At 37.0% G+C, this 14,763-nt stretch overlaps 1 protein-coding gene across 3 annotated transcripts in view; it reads right to left on the minus strand.

The window, feature by feature from the left end:
• ARHGAP42 (Rho GTPase activating protein 42) overlaps positions 1 to 14,763 on the minus strand; it is a 340,955-nt gene that overhangs the window by 139,072 nt on the left and 187,120 nt on the right. For all 3 annotated transcript variants that reach the window (XM_061440141.1, XM_061440144.1, XM_061440143.1), the window contains exon 4: positions 6,520 to 6,591. In XM_061440141.1, the coding sequence (XP_061296125.1) occupies positions 6,520 to 6,591 (72 nt within the window). The remainder of the gene's footprint in view (positions 1 to 6,519; positions 6,592 to 14,763) is intronic.

The raw sequence follows: 14,763 nt of genomic DNA on the forward strand, positions 1-14,763 counted from the left end.
TGACAGGGAAGCCTGGTTTGCTGCAGTCCATGGCATTGCAAAGAGTCGGACATGACTGAGCAACTGAACTGAACTGAACTTCTTTGGGATTGGAATGAAAACCGACCTTTCCCAGTCCTGTGGCCACTGCTGAGGTTTCCAAATTTGCTGGCATATTGAGTGCAGCACTTTCACAGCATCATCTTTTAGGATTTGAAATAGCTCTGCTGGAATCTGATCACCTCCACTAGCTTTTGTTAGTAGTGATGCTTCCTAAGGCCCACTTGACTTCACATTCCAGGATGTCTGGCTCTACGTCAGTGATCACACCGTCATGATTATCTGGGTCATGAAGATCTTTTTTATACAGTTCTTCTGTGTATTCTTGCCACCTCTTCTTAATATCTTCTGCTTCTGTTAGGTCCATACCATTTCTGTGCTTTATCAAGCCCATCTTTGCATGAAATGTTTCCTTTGTATCTCTAATTTTCTTGAAGAGATCTCTAGTCTTTCCCATTCTATTGCTTTCCTGTATTTCTTTGCACTGATCACTGAGACGGGTTTTCTTTACCTCTCCTTGCTCTTCTTTGGAACTTTGCATTCAGATGGGTATATCTTTCCTTTTCTCCTTTGCCTTTTGCTTCTCTTCTTTTCTCAGCTATTTGTAAGCTATTTGTAACCAAAATAATCCCATGGATCACAACGTTGTCTAACTCAATGGAACTATGAGCCACTGTGCAAGGCCATCCAAGATGGACGGGTCATGTTGGAGAGTTCTGACAAAACGTGTTCCACTGGAGAAGGGAATGGCAAACCATTTCAGGATTCTTGCCTTGAGGCCTTGAGAACCTCATAAAGAAGAGGCGTTGGAAATATTAAGAAGCCACGTGGGAAGTCGATTTAATTCCATAGTCTGATCCTATAAACAACTTCCTTTTGTTTTTTTAATTAATCTTTATTGGAGCACAGTTGGTTTACAATGTTGTGTTAGTTTCTGTTGTATAGCAAAGTGAATCAGTATATATCCATTCTTTTTAAGCTTGCTTTTCCCACACAGGTCATTACAGAGTACTGAATAGAGTTTCCTATGCTATACAGTAGGGTCTTATTAGTTACCTGTTCTACGTATGTACTGTGCTTAATCGCATAGTCATGTCGGACTCTTTGAGACCCCAATGGACTACAGCCCACTAGGCTCCTCTGTCCATGGGGATTCTCCAGGCAAGAATACTGGAGTGGGTCGCCATGCCCTCCTCCAGGGGATCTTCCCAACCCAGGGACTGAACCCAGGTCTCCCGTGTTACAAGCGGATTCTTTACCATCTGCACCCCCAGAGAAGTAGCGTGTATGTGTCAGTCCCAATCTCCCAATCCCCCACTGCCCCTCTGGCTTTCCCCTTTGGTAACCGTAAGTTCGTCACCTAGCTGAGTTACTCATCTAATTTAAAGTTTGGCTTCATAATGAGAACGATCCAAAAGATAATTCCGTGGAAGTCCAGTGCCCCCTGCAGTAGGAGAGTAGAGTCATAACCACTGGACCACTAGGGGATTTGCTTTTGGATTGTTCTTAACATGAGTTCAAGTACTTGGTATGCTTTAAATTAGATGCATAACTCAGCTTAGTGACAAATTCTTTTAAATTTGAAAGCATTTGTAATTCTTCTAGATTCCCTAAACCACTTGCATATTTGAGACAACAAATTAGGAGGCAATCAGTTTCCACATGAAGGAAATATTAAGGTTATATAGTAATTAATTGTGACAGTTATCCACAGATATATTTCAGGCACCATATGCTAAAATTATTAACATGCCTTGTCATGTAATTAACAATGTTCAGAGGCAGAACCAATTCTTCTATGGACAAAACAAAGGGACAAGAATTATCCAATTCTACTAGTTTTCACTATGAAATTAATGTCAAGAAAATCAAGTTCTATTTTTACATTACTAACATTATATCATTTATTTTTGTTTTAAAACCATGGAAGAATGTTCACATGATTTCCAGTAAAGTCTAAGTGAAAATGAAAACCAGTTTTAAAAACATTTCCCATAAAATGAAAATGTACCTTTTAACTTTAACGGGTAGTATTCCTCATGTCTCTTTTATCTAAAAAAACCAGCCCAAGTTAACTGCCTACTGTATGCTGGGGAATTTTTAAATCAAGGGAGATACATTAGTTAGGCTTGCTTCAAAGTGGTCATCTTTGGGCTTATTTGCAACATTTTTATCATTAAAATGTTTCACATTGAAACATTTATTTGCTAATGGTAGAGAAAAAAACAAAATTCACAAAAGAGTATTCTAAAGAGCAGCACGGAGGAATCAAAAGATCGATGGTCCGAGGGACTGAGCTCTGGTCCTTACTCTGCCCCCGACTACCTGCTCAGTCTGTTAATATGTGGAAAAATGAGCCAGACAGAGATTTCTCCCTACATGTGTCTTTGATTAAGAACTCAGGTATGAAGTTCTACCAATATTTTGGAGTCAGTTTGTGCAGGAACATGTGTGCAGATGTGACTTACAATTCATTCTCTCCAGGGGCAAGGAGAACACTTCCAATGCAATGAAATATATTCGTCAGTGTATACAAAAAATGTGAAAAAAAGTTACCATGTGCTACAATAATGCTACCCTAGGTACATTCATATCATGGGAATTCTAGCTAGATTAATTGTTCTGAATACCTACTCTCCACTCATTTCTAGAATTTAAATCAGCAGTATATCAGGAGGCAAATTAAAGAAACCCAACATTTACTTCTATACTCGGACGTGTGTAGTAAATAGGTGAGCCCTGCAATACAATTCCATTCTGTGTACACCCTCAGAATAAGAACCTCTAAAATAAATACACACTTGGCAAGTGTTTATGGATAATTCTTCTAATCTTTAGCTGTTCACAGGCAGGACCCATCTCCCCTGTCCTTCAGTTCAACAATCTCATCATTAATCTTTTCTAATGTCTCTCACAGATGCGGTGGTTTGTTTTGTTTTGCTTTATTTTTCTCAACAACTATAAGTCACTCAGGGCCTCACTTTCCACAGCAAAGGATCAGGTGTCTCAAAGCTCCATAAAAACACACTTCACACAGGGAATGTCTGTGGTCCATGGATTCTGTCCATTTCATCTAAACAGGACCATCTGCCCATGAGGAAGGGCCAGCTGGACGCAGCATTTTCCACCAGCACCAACTGCGCATGTCCTGCTGTAAGGGCCCTCTCCTCTAGCTCCCTCACAGGCCTGAGCTCACTTGTGCGAAACCTCCACTGTCAAGACTGTGAAAAGCAGCTGAGTATCATTTGTAGAATTAACTTTATTTACCAAGTAAAAAGATAACTAAGTACAACAGGAAGTAAAGCGACAGAAAGAAATCGCCATCTTCAAGATTTTTATTCCTACCAAGATGCTTCTGCAATACCAGAAAAAAAAGATAATGACCTAAACAAATATTGCAGAAAACAATTCCTGCTTTCTATTCACTTTACTATACAAGGATTACTTAGAAGCCGAGAAACAATATAGTACTAAGAGCTATCAGGCAAATAAAATACACAAAATCAATACCACCAGGAGGCCCATTACAATCGCATTTTTGCTCAAGATGTCATCTGGATTTGATCATAAGTTTAACTTCCCAATGAGTAGGCAAGATTGTAGAATGTTGTTGTGTGCTCCCAGCTGATCTGTTCAGCAACTGAGATACTTAAAAAACAAAATAAAATGAGTGTATTCGCTCATGCTACTACCCCTGTAGCAAACGTAAACAAATAAGAATTTATACAAATGTGAAATTTGCTATTTTATATGGTCTCCAAACTTGGAATATTCTGTGCCAGAAAAAGAATTCTTCACAAAGCTTTTTAATATTATAAAAACATCACTGATGAAATGAAAGTGAAGTCGCTCAGTCATGTCTGACTCTTTGCGACCCCATGGACTGTAGCCCATCAGGCTCCTCTGTCCATGGGATTTTCCAGGCAAGAATATTGGAGTGGGTTGCCATTGCCTTCTCCAGGGGATCTCCCTCCCCCAGGGATTGAACCCGGGTCTCCCGCATTGCAGGCAGACGCTTTACTGTCTGAGCCACCAGGGAAGCCCACTGATGAAATGAAATATTGTAAACCAAGACCTTGAAGGAAAATGGCTTGATTTCATACCCAGGGTCTGACTTTCCAGCTCGGGGATCTGGTGCATGCAGGTGACCTCACCATTTTCCTCACTGTAAAGCAGATGTAACTAATACCTGCACTCACCTCCCAGGTTGCTTGTGAGGATTTAATCAGGTCACAGATTTAATAACTCAGTGAAAGCCCCTGCAGTCTGGATCTCAAGGAAGATCAGCTATTTCACGCTTGAAAAGACTCTTGCTTGCTCTAAGCCACCACATTCTTGTATTTTCTTCCTTCTTCTGCTTCTTCCTTCTTCTTCCTCCCGTCTTCTTCCTTCTCAGCCTCCTTCTGTCTTTGTTTCTTTCCAAACATCAAATGTTGAGAGTTCTCAGATCATCAAGAATTTAGGTCCTCTTCTTCCTCTCTTCTTTCCCTAAGGGCTCTAACCTACTCCCATGATTTTAATTACCACCTGGAGAATGATCCCAAACACATTTCCGATTCAGATCTGAACGCATACCTGCCAAGTCACTGTCTCCACCTGGATGGTGTGGTGAGACCCTGGGTTCAGTCATCCTACCTCAAGGCCAAACTCCACATTTCTGCCATTCAAATGTAAACGCTGCCTACCTCAGTAAGCTGCTGGAAAAAAAAGCCCAGTTTTACAACACAGAATCCTGGGAGTTATCTGTGAAATGTCCTGTTGCTCACTTTTCAGTCTGTAACCCATTTCCTACTCTTTCCATTTTATGTCTGATATACTCTGCTGTCTCCACAGCTCCGTCCCCTTCTGAACCCACAGCCACTAGCGACTAACTCCCAAACTGGCTTCGCTCAAACAGTCCCCTCTCCTCCAGTCCAACTAGAGGGATGTTTTAAAGCGCAAGTATAATCACTCCTCTACCTACATTTCTTTACATGATCAGAGAATAAGAGTAAAATAGAATAAGGAGTAAACAATGAACCACTAATAAAGGTGTGCACATGTCCTCCATCCCCATGGTCCTCTATGTTCCAAACACATTAAAACATTTTACTCTAAAATGCCAGGCTCTCTCTTTCTTCAAGGCCTTCATTCATATCCACCCTGTTCCCTCTTCCCCTCCCTGTATCTCCATTCCCAGCTGTTTCTTTCCTATCATTCAGCTCTCAGTTTAACCAATACTTCCTCCAGAAGGCATTGCTTGGTTCTCTGGACAAGGTCAGTTCCATTAATTATATTCTCACAAGGCACCGTGCACTTCTGTTCCACAATCCTCAGTGCATTTGTAAACACACAAAAGATAATAAATGACACAAGTGCAGGGAGCTTGTCTGTCCTGTTTACAGTTGTATCCCTTAATCTTATCAAACACCATAAGTGGGCCAACAGAGATAGTGATAGATGTTTGCTGAATTAATTAACACAGAATGGTTCTGGTTTCGTTCTTGACTTGATAATGGCTCATAATTGGTGGGTAAGTGCACATAAAACTCTAATTCAAGGCAGACTGTGATAGCTTTTCACAGGAAATAAACATACAGATTACTTGATCCTCTAAGGAAAAAAATCAATTCTAGAAAGGAACAGACGTATAAGCAAAGACCCATGTAAAGGAAGGCTTTTTTCTGGTGCAAAGATATGAAATAAGCCATGGAGAGCTAGCAAGACTTCAACAAGTTAAGGGTAGGAAATATTCCAGGGAGGGGAAAAATTTCAGACAGAGGGAGAAGGATAGAAGGAGAAATATTTCTGCAGGAGAATGAAAACACTGCTCAAAGGAGAAAAGGGTTTGTCATTGATTGAATGGAAAACCAAAACAGAGAAAGGATGGGGGAATTATGACAGATGATGAATTCTGTTTTAGAAACTCAAATTTTAAGTCCTTACATGATGTTGAGAATGTAGATAAACATGGAACTAGTAAAGAAGTTGCAAGTTAATTTCAGAAATTATTAGGCTCAGAAATTTTAATTGATCCATAAGGAATTAACCATTAATGCAGAGGCATGACAAAGATGTCTAAAGTTATCCACAAACACATATTTTGATTAAGAATAAAAAATAGAAAAAATAAAAGCAATTTTATAATTACTGCCTCAATTTTCAACATACATACCTAATTTTTATTTTATATAGGTGTTAGTAATACTTACTATATTTTTACAATGATTTTGCCCTCTTTAAAACTGCTAATGTCCTACCACTGTTGGGATGGGAGAAACTCACTTATGCTGACTTTTTTTCTATTCAGTAGGAGAATAATATCTTTCTTCTGTTTAAAAGAATTCCAGTCTTTGTAATAGGCTCTGTGCAAAAATTTTAAATGACGTACAGAATTTTTAAAAGGTCATTCTAATTTCAAAAATGTTAACATCTGAAATTACATCTATTATCTTTAATTATCAAGAGAATATATGAAGAATAATAAAATGTAACACTTACTTTTGCTGCACCTATTTGTTCTTTGCGAAATTTCTCAAGTGGTGCAATTAATACATCATTAGCATTTTGAATCTGAAATTAAAAATACAAATACATTAAATTCTGTATAATTCATGCAAGCAATATTGAAAAAAAAGATACCTCCCTTATTCCACTTACTTAAATAAACAGTTTTTGTTCCCTTTTGCTTCTATAAATGAAATAAAAAATACCTCACACATGTCATATAGTCATTTTCTACTTTATAATTAAATTTTCACAAATTATTTCACTTGATCCTAGCAATAATGTGACTAATGTGAAAACAAGTATACATAGTGAGATCTTAAATATTTAAACTTCATATTCTAAAATTTAACTACACATCAGACATTAAATTTTAAGATACCTTTAATTATACTGGTTTAATGTAGTCAGTTCAAGCATCATTTGAAAATTGAGCCATATAAAAGCTTTCCATCTTGCCGCTAGAATATTATAATTGTACAGCTGCAAAATAAAATCAGGCTTATTTTTTCCCTATTTTATTAGATTCCTTACACTTGGGCTTTGCCTGCATATTCTCATAATATTTCCAACCACACTAAAACAGTAACTGATTTTATTTCAATCAATGGCGTTTTAGTCCAAGACTCCAAATTGGGTTTCACTTAAACTTTCAAACAGATAAATCTTTAAATCAATCTGTACGAATACTGTGAGGGGGTTCAAGCTGGGTCAGGGGCAGTGACTGGCTACAGAAGACATATGTCTAAGGAAAGCAACATGCTGGAAGGAAATCTTGATTTTTTAAAAAATCACTTTAAAAAGCACTAACATTAAACATAGGATCTTAAATGTTTTCACAACCAAAGGAAATAATAATGTTGCAAGATGGAGGTATTAGCTAATGTCATGGTATTAATCATTTTGCAATACATAAATGCATCACACCAACATATTATACAATTTAAACTTATATAATGTCAATTATATACCAATAAAGTTGAGGGGGGGGGAGGCAGCCCCAGTTAACAAAATTACCATTCATTCTACTGCTGTGATAATACTATGACCTATTACATAGTTAGAAAATGCTAAGATGAAGAGAAAAATCTATTTTTCTCATAAGTCACTATTTTAAAATAGGTTAAAGCATATACAGGAGCTCCTTATATTATTCTTATAATTTCAAATAAGTTTGACATTATATCACAATTTTAAAATTTCAATAAATGGGTTTTACTTTCAATTATTTTCACTAAACTGGTTATTCTCTAGTCAAGCTTTATTTCTTAAATTCTATACTCTAACACACAAAGACAGTATTCACAAAAATAAAAACTAAATAATGCTTTCCATGATTCTGTCATTTTCCAATTTGTAGGAAAATCACATGACCTCTTGAAAAAAGTACCTAAAATCCTCCATTGTGAAAACATATAAAGTAGATCAATACTCAAAATCCTTCCCAAGACATTGACAGCCAGCACAGATACCTCTGCCATCCATCACCTACCTTCCTTTTTGTGAGCTCGGACAGGGCTTCATCAAGATACACTGGGCAGGCATTTTACTATAGAGAGATGACTGGGAACAGTAGCAAAGTAGCTCACTTTTAATTCTCACTCTCTAAATCCTCTTTGCCCTAGTGAAACTCCAAATACATTGAAACACACACATATATATTTCTCCAGATGTTACAGAGGTAATAAATAATGGATTCTGCCTTTAAAGTTCACATAAGGAAAGACAGTGTCATGGACACTTTAGTGTAACTTGGAAAAATAGCAACAATAAAGGCCAACAGTTACGAATGTTTGCTTTATGCTAGAAACCAGCATGACCTAATGTATTTAAAGTTAATGATCTTAAACAAAGAGATATTTCTCAAGTGGTGAAAACTCAAACAATGAGTCTGAACAACAAGATATGCAGCACAACTCTTAAGTACATGTGTTTAAAATCAAGAATGGCTGACTTCAACACAGTTCCATAGCTTATGAACTGCTATTTAAACATTCTGATCTCCAACTGTATCACCTAACAACTTGATTTTAAGGATGAAGATAATGAATGTAAAACACTTAGTTCAGTGCCTTATGTCCAGAAAGTACTCAAAATTTATAGTTTTTAATATCTCCAAATAAACATATATAACATATATCCGTCTGTAATGATATACCTGATACACTTCTATATCCGAATCTTCTACACTACCCTACTGGTTGAAGTATATCTATGTGCACATTATGAGAAGGTATTTTCTATGAACGTCACAAAAGACGGCCTAGACATTCCCACATTCAATCACTAGGTGCTTACATATGTGCTAAGCACACTACTGAGCTATGTGGGGAAGAGAAAAAAACCAAGGCATGGGCTATACCTTCTAGAAAGTTGATGCCTACTTGTGAAAAGGGGAAAAAAAAATATTCACTCAACAAGTATTTAATGTCATAAAGTTCTGCCAAAATTTTCGGAAAATTTTAGACACAACTGATCACCGTACATTGAGAATAGTTACATGATTAACTATGCAGAATCCATCACAAACACATCAGAATTTTGACAACAGAAAAGATCCATGCGAACTAAATAAGTCAAGGTAGTATTTGGATAGTGAACAGGAAGTATTGGATAGAGGTGAACAGGAAGTGGATATGAACTGGATACACCAAAGAGAAAAAATATCCTAGGAACAGGCATGACCATAAAAAAGGCAAGAGACAGAATTATGCAAATATGAGGCGGGGTGGGGTGGGGGAGTAGGGGAGTGCAGCATAGGGAAAAATAGAAGCATTTACTACCCGTTCCTTAACAGTCCATCCTGACTGTGAGTGCACCAACCAAGTTACAGGCCTTCAGTTACCTTTTTAAAAATGGAAATGGCACAGTGAATATAAACTATGTTGAAAACTTTTGGCACACAGCAGGTTCCATGTGTTATTAGCTATTAATATTATCTAACTGGAGAAAAGTGTGTAATTACTATAAGGAAATTTAACTGCAATAAGGAAAGAATACCCATAATCTAAGCAAAGTAACCTGAATATGGAATCACTGCTGGTTTCTAAAAAGAGGATTAATGTAAAAACTTGTTCTAGGAAGTAATATGCCGGATACTTTGAGAATGAAGAGATTAAGGACAAGATATGCCAGGTAAATGGCTGGGAGAAGAACACAAGTTTGAAGAGACAACTAGGTCAGAGGCCTGTGGTGTTGACAGATGGGTAGCAGGGAACTGCAGAGGCAGAGGAATCAAAGGTGACGTTAAGTTTTCAGCCTCAGGCACTGGAACTCCAGCAGAACTTTAAGAACTAGGGTAAATGAGGCAGGGAGTATGTCTGGTAGAGAAAGAATAATGACAATGAATTTCACTTTGGACCTATTACTTTTGATTCCATGAAAGATTCACGGAAATATCAGAGTATCCCACTTCAAAACATGGAACTAGTCAATACGAATGAAATGTTTTTAAATTGGGAAAGACCAGACAAAAGAGTGGATGGCGGATCCATGTGCTAAGACGCTAGCACTCACACTCATACTCAATAGTTCAAATCTCTGCCACAACTATTCTTTGGCTGTTACGTAAATATGGCCTGGGAATAAAACAAAATGTGAGAATATAAACTTGAGCCAAATGTGATAATTAACAATCACCCAGTGGGCAAGTATTACTTCCTATCTCTAGTTCGTCTATATTTCTTCATCTCTTTCTTTTGTTTTGGATTTGCTCAATTTTTTTCTTTCTTCCCCCTGCTCTCATTCTATTAATGTGAAACTTAGAGAATAAAAATATAAGTTCCAGAGGTACTAAACAGAAAAAAAAAAAAAAAAGAAGAAGGGGAAGAAAAACATCCAAAGGAGTGATAGAGATAACAAGAGATATGATTTGTTGAGTGTTTAATGTGTGCCAAGTACTATGCTAAGCCCTTCACAATATCTAGATTAAAGTTGATTTCATATGAATAATGAAGTTCAAAACCTAACAATCATCTGGAATATATTAAGAATGTGAATGCTGAAGTTAGACCCTGTTCCATTTTGAATCTCAGCACCTAACCTGCTAAGACTCAATGCCTTCATCTCTGTATCTCTTAAGAATTTCATAAAAATCAAAGGAAAAATACACATATTCAAAAAATTGCAAGCATAGATTCGGCATATGGCAGGCTTTCAATAAATGTTTGTTTCATCACAGAATTCACAATGTCAACTATTGAGTTCAGAGCCATCCTCAGCAGTCTGAGAATTTCCAAGATGATTTAAAAGGTAGTTATTCAAAAGGGAGAAATTGAAATTCAAATAAATTTAACAGAAACTTTTTCAGAGTACCCATCTGCAGTGGTAGATAATAGGAACCTACATTTTTCCATAAACCATAATAACATATGTGTGGCTTTATATCTGACATATGATGCTTCTCTTGTATGCAGTCAATGGGCTGCTGTTCACAATATGTGAATCTAAATTCAAGAGATCAAAATGGGAATGCCAGCACTCAAAGGGCGCAAAGTGGATTTACAACCCAACTGTCTGCTTCTGACTCTCGGCTTTGCACACCCCCCACGGGACGAATGCCTTTTATCCCAACACACTGGTCGATCACATGGATGAAATTCTCCAATTCTGATGTAATCCAAGTGTGAAGTAAAGAAGGTATTTAAAATTTAGGTAGGTTTAAAAGGGTTACTGTTACAACTGAATAATAATGGAAAATAACATACAAAATGCTAAGAAACCATAATTAAAAATCTGAATCTGGCGTACAACACTGGTGACTTTCTCAAGATTTAAAAAGCAATCTAGAGAAATGAAATTCTGGCTCACATGGAACTCTTTCTCCTCAAATTTACGCAGAGGGCTTGATAAAACTCCTTCCAAAAGGTAATACTAGAGGATGGGGCGGGGGGTAGGGCATGGAACCAAGTCACAGAGTTCAGGAGATAAACTTCCATAATATTTCTGGAATGTGTTACTTTGTATGACCTCATTAAGAGGCATTAGGAAAAATACAAATGCAATTTTAATGCTCTCTCTAGATATTGATAAGATAAATTTTTAAAAAGTTCGTATTTCAGTCATTAAGGGTTAACTATTTTATAATTTTTAACCATTATCTAAACCTTGGTTTTAAAAAACTTATTTTTGTAAGTAATGGTCCATTTTTAAATTCAAAAATAATCACAGCTATTTCACTTATTTTCTGCATCAGAGCAGCAAAGCTAATATTGGATAATAAGACATTACAATACTACATTTACTGGGTAGACACACTTTGACTGTGGGTGTATTACATTAAACCAGGCAATTCAGCTTCCTGTTGCTTTTCTTTTGCTATTTTAAGTGATTCTAATAAACAGCCACAAGGGAGTGCTCATAAATCACTCAAAAGTAATGACTAGAAAATGTTTTTATGTGGTTAGAAGAAGCATTATCCAAACATGTTTGGGTTTTTTTCTCTCCAAGTACACATGAATTATAATTTTCTACAGACCATGAATTTTCAAGAGCTATCCTATAGGAATGTTCAATGCTTGTTTTCCACTGCAGAGACCCTTACCATAACTTGTCTGTCCAAGGAAGTGAGTAGTGATGGAATAAAACAAATCTGAAAAGTAATTCTTCTTACACTTTTACTTTCTCTTCCCCTTTGAGGTCTTGGTTAAACTTGACTGTTGTTGGTACCAGTCACGGCTCATCACAAATCAATTGTTACAGTATCCCACCAGGATGTAAGATAATTCTCTATCTCTAAAAGCTCTAAAAGACTCCAGGTTTTAAAGAGATTGGGGCTTCCCTGGTGGCTCAGATGGTAAACAATCAGCCTGCCATGCAGAAGACCTGGGTTCAGTCCCTGGGTTGGGAAGATCCCCTAGAGAAGGAAATGGCAATCCACTCCAGTATTCTTACCTAGAGAATTCCATGGACAGAGGAGCATGGCAGGCTATGGTCCATGGCGTCGCAAAGAGTGGGACGTGACTGAACGACTAATACTTTTGAAGAGATTTAATGATTTTCTGCTATCAAAGCAACTGTTTGAGAAGGCTAAAAAGAACAAGCTATTTATAGAAATAAAGCATGGATGATGTAGCTCACTACAAAAACAATTTCCTGTTGAGATGGCTATTATAATCAATCCACACAAAGTGAAAATATCATGAAGGTATGTATATTGAGTAGACTGAAAACGATCAATGTGGAAGACACCTATAAACAGGCTGAGGTAAGACTGGCTCATTGTCTCACTGGTATTTATAACTGGGGAAGTCAGATCAGAGTCCTTGGGATTACAAGCAAGTATCTCTTCGCTGCCTGTCCCAACCCCTTATCCTATTCCCACCCGCCCTTTTGGATAAAGCTATGGCAGGTGGTCTTGGGATAGCCTGAGTTTCACTCCTAGATACTAGTAAAGTTAGCTCTCCACAACCTCACAAGAGGCATTCCTGTAAGTCAGTAAACCCACAGTTTTTCTAATTGTCATGTGCATGCATGCTCAGACAAGCTATGTGACCCCACGGATTGTAGCCCACCAGGCTCCTCTGTCCATGGGATTTTTCTGAGCAAGCATACTGGAGCGGGTTGCCATTTCCTTCTCCAGGGGATCTTCCAGACCCAGGGATCGAACCCACATCTCCTGTGTCTCCTGCATTGGCAGGCAGGTTCTTTACCAAGTAAATTAGAACTCAAAACCCAAATCTCACAGAAACAGCAGAGGACACACATATGAACAAGACCTTCATATAATAAGTAATATGAAGTAAAAACTAAATGCATTTTACTTTCTATCCTTTAATGTGAATAGCAACGTACTCTGAAAAATCATGCCTTTATCTTTTAAAAACATGTAAGGTTATCTGGCCACCACAATAATCCATTACATTTTTACTTGAATGTCACTTATTACTTCAATATTGGATGTTTTGATTCTACTTATTAAGTCAGTGTTCTATGATGAATCCTATTTCATTGGACTTCATCTATTTAGATCCAACTCACTTATATTTAATATTAGTTTCACCTTTACTTCTACCAGTAATAATACTTATAGGAATATATTTAGAAAAAGAAATTTAAGTTTTTGGAGAATGATGCTATAGGAATCTCATTTTTTACTTCAGAAGATAAGTAGACATATACTCTCTAGGAAAGTGCATAGGTTTGTATTTAATTCTTGAATTATCCCATGAAAACTGTGTGATTTTGGTCAAATTATTCAAACACTCCATGTCTGTTTCCTTTATCTAAAGATGAAAATATGCCTTTATCTCATAGCCTGTTTACTAACATTTTTATATTTTATATATAATGATCATAAGAGTCTATTAATACAAAGTTGTACTTGCTTCTTAACTAAATTCATCTTTTTTGAGTAGGTCAACTGTAAAACAATAATATTTTTTTAAAATGACTTAGGAATTTGTTACTGCAGTTTCATATATTAATAAAAGAGTGAAATCTCACCAGCAGGTATTGAATGCCAAGACTTCTTAAACGGAACACAGTGGCTAGTAGCCTAAGCAGTCCTCCCTGCTTCTACAGCTTATGACTGTCCTGAATATAACTCAAAGTAAAGTTAGCTATTTTTTAATAAAAAACCATCTATACTCATAAGACGAGGGAGCAGAAAAGCATTCATCCAAGAAGAAATTGACCATTTTCATAGTGTAGCTGAGAAAGTGGAAGAGAGGGGTAAATTGCAAAATTCCATAGAATTCACTGTGATCTAATAGTGTCATAACTCTAGGTTGTACCAAATGAAATTCTCTGAATATTGAGTTATTTGGACTAGAAAGGTAAGTTATTTTTCTCAGATTTTTTTGTTGCTCTTAAACTACTTTTGCTTTATTCTTTCTTATCCAGCAATCTCTAACGGTAGATTAAACCAAAGATACTTTTAAAGATTTCAAGCATTGTAGAAAAAATCTGTAAAAAGGTCTAACCATAACATATGCCTCCTCACAAACTTGTGTCTACTTATTGCCATCCTGATTACTACATTTATAACTATCATGTGAAAGTCACTCAGTGGTGCCTGACTCTTTGCAACTCCATGGACTATACAGTCCATGGGATTCTCCAGGCCAGAATACTGGAGTGGGTAGCCTTTCCCTTCTCCAGGGGATCTTCCTGACCCATGACTCAAACCGGTGTCTCCTGCACTGCAGGCGGGTTCTTTACCAACTGAGCTATCAGGGAAGCCCATAGTGAAGGCTTAAAAAAAACAGCAAAAAAGGTCAAAACTATACTTCAACTTTA

The sequence above is a fragment of the Bos javanicus genome, chromosome 15 (genome assembly GCF_032452875.1).
Source record: "Bos javanicus breed banteng chromosome 15, ARS-OSU_banteng_1.0, whole genome shotgun sequence".
NCBI classification, from domain to species: Eukaryota; Metazoa; Chordata; class Mammalia; order Artiodactyla; family Bovidae; genus Bos; species Bos javanicus.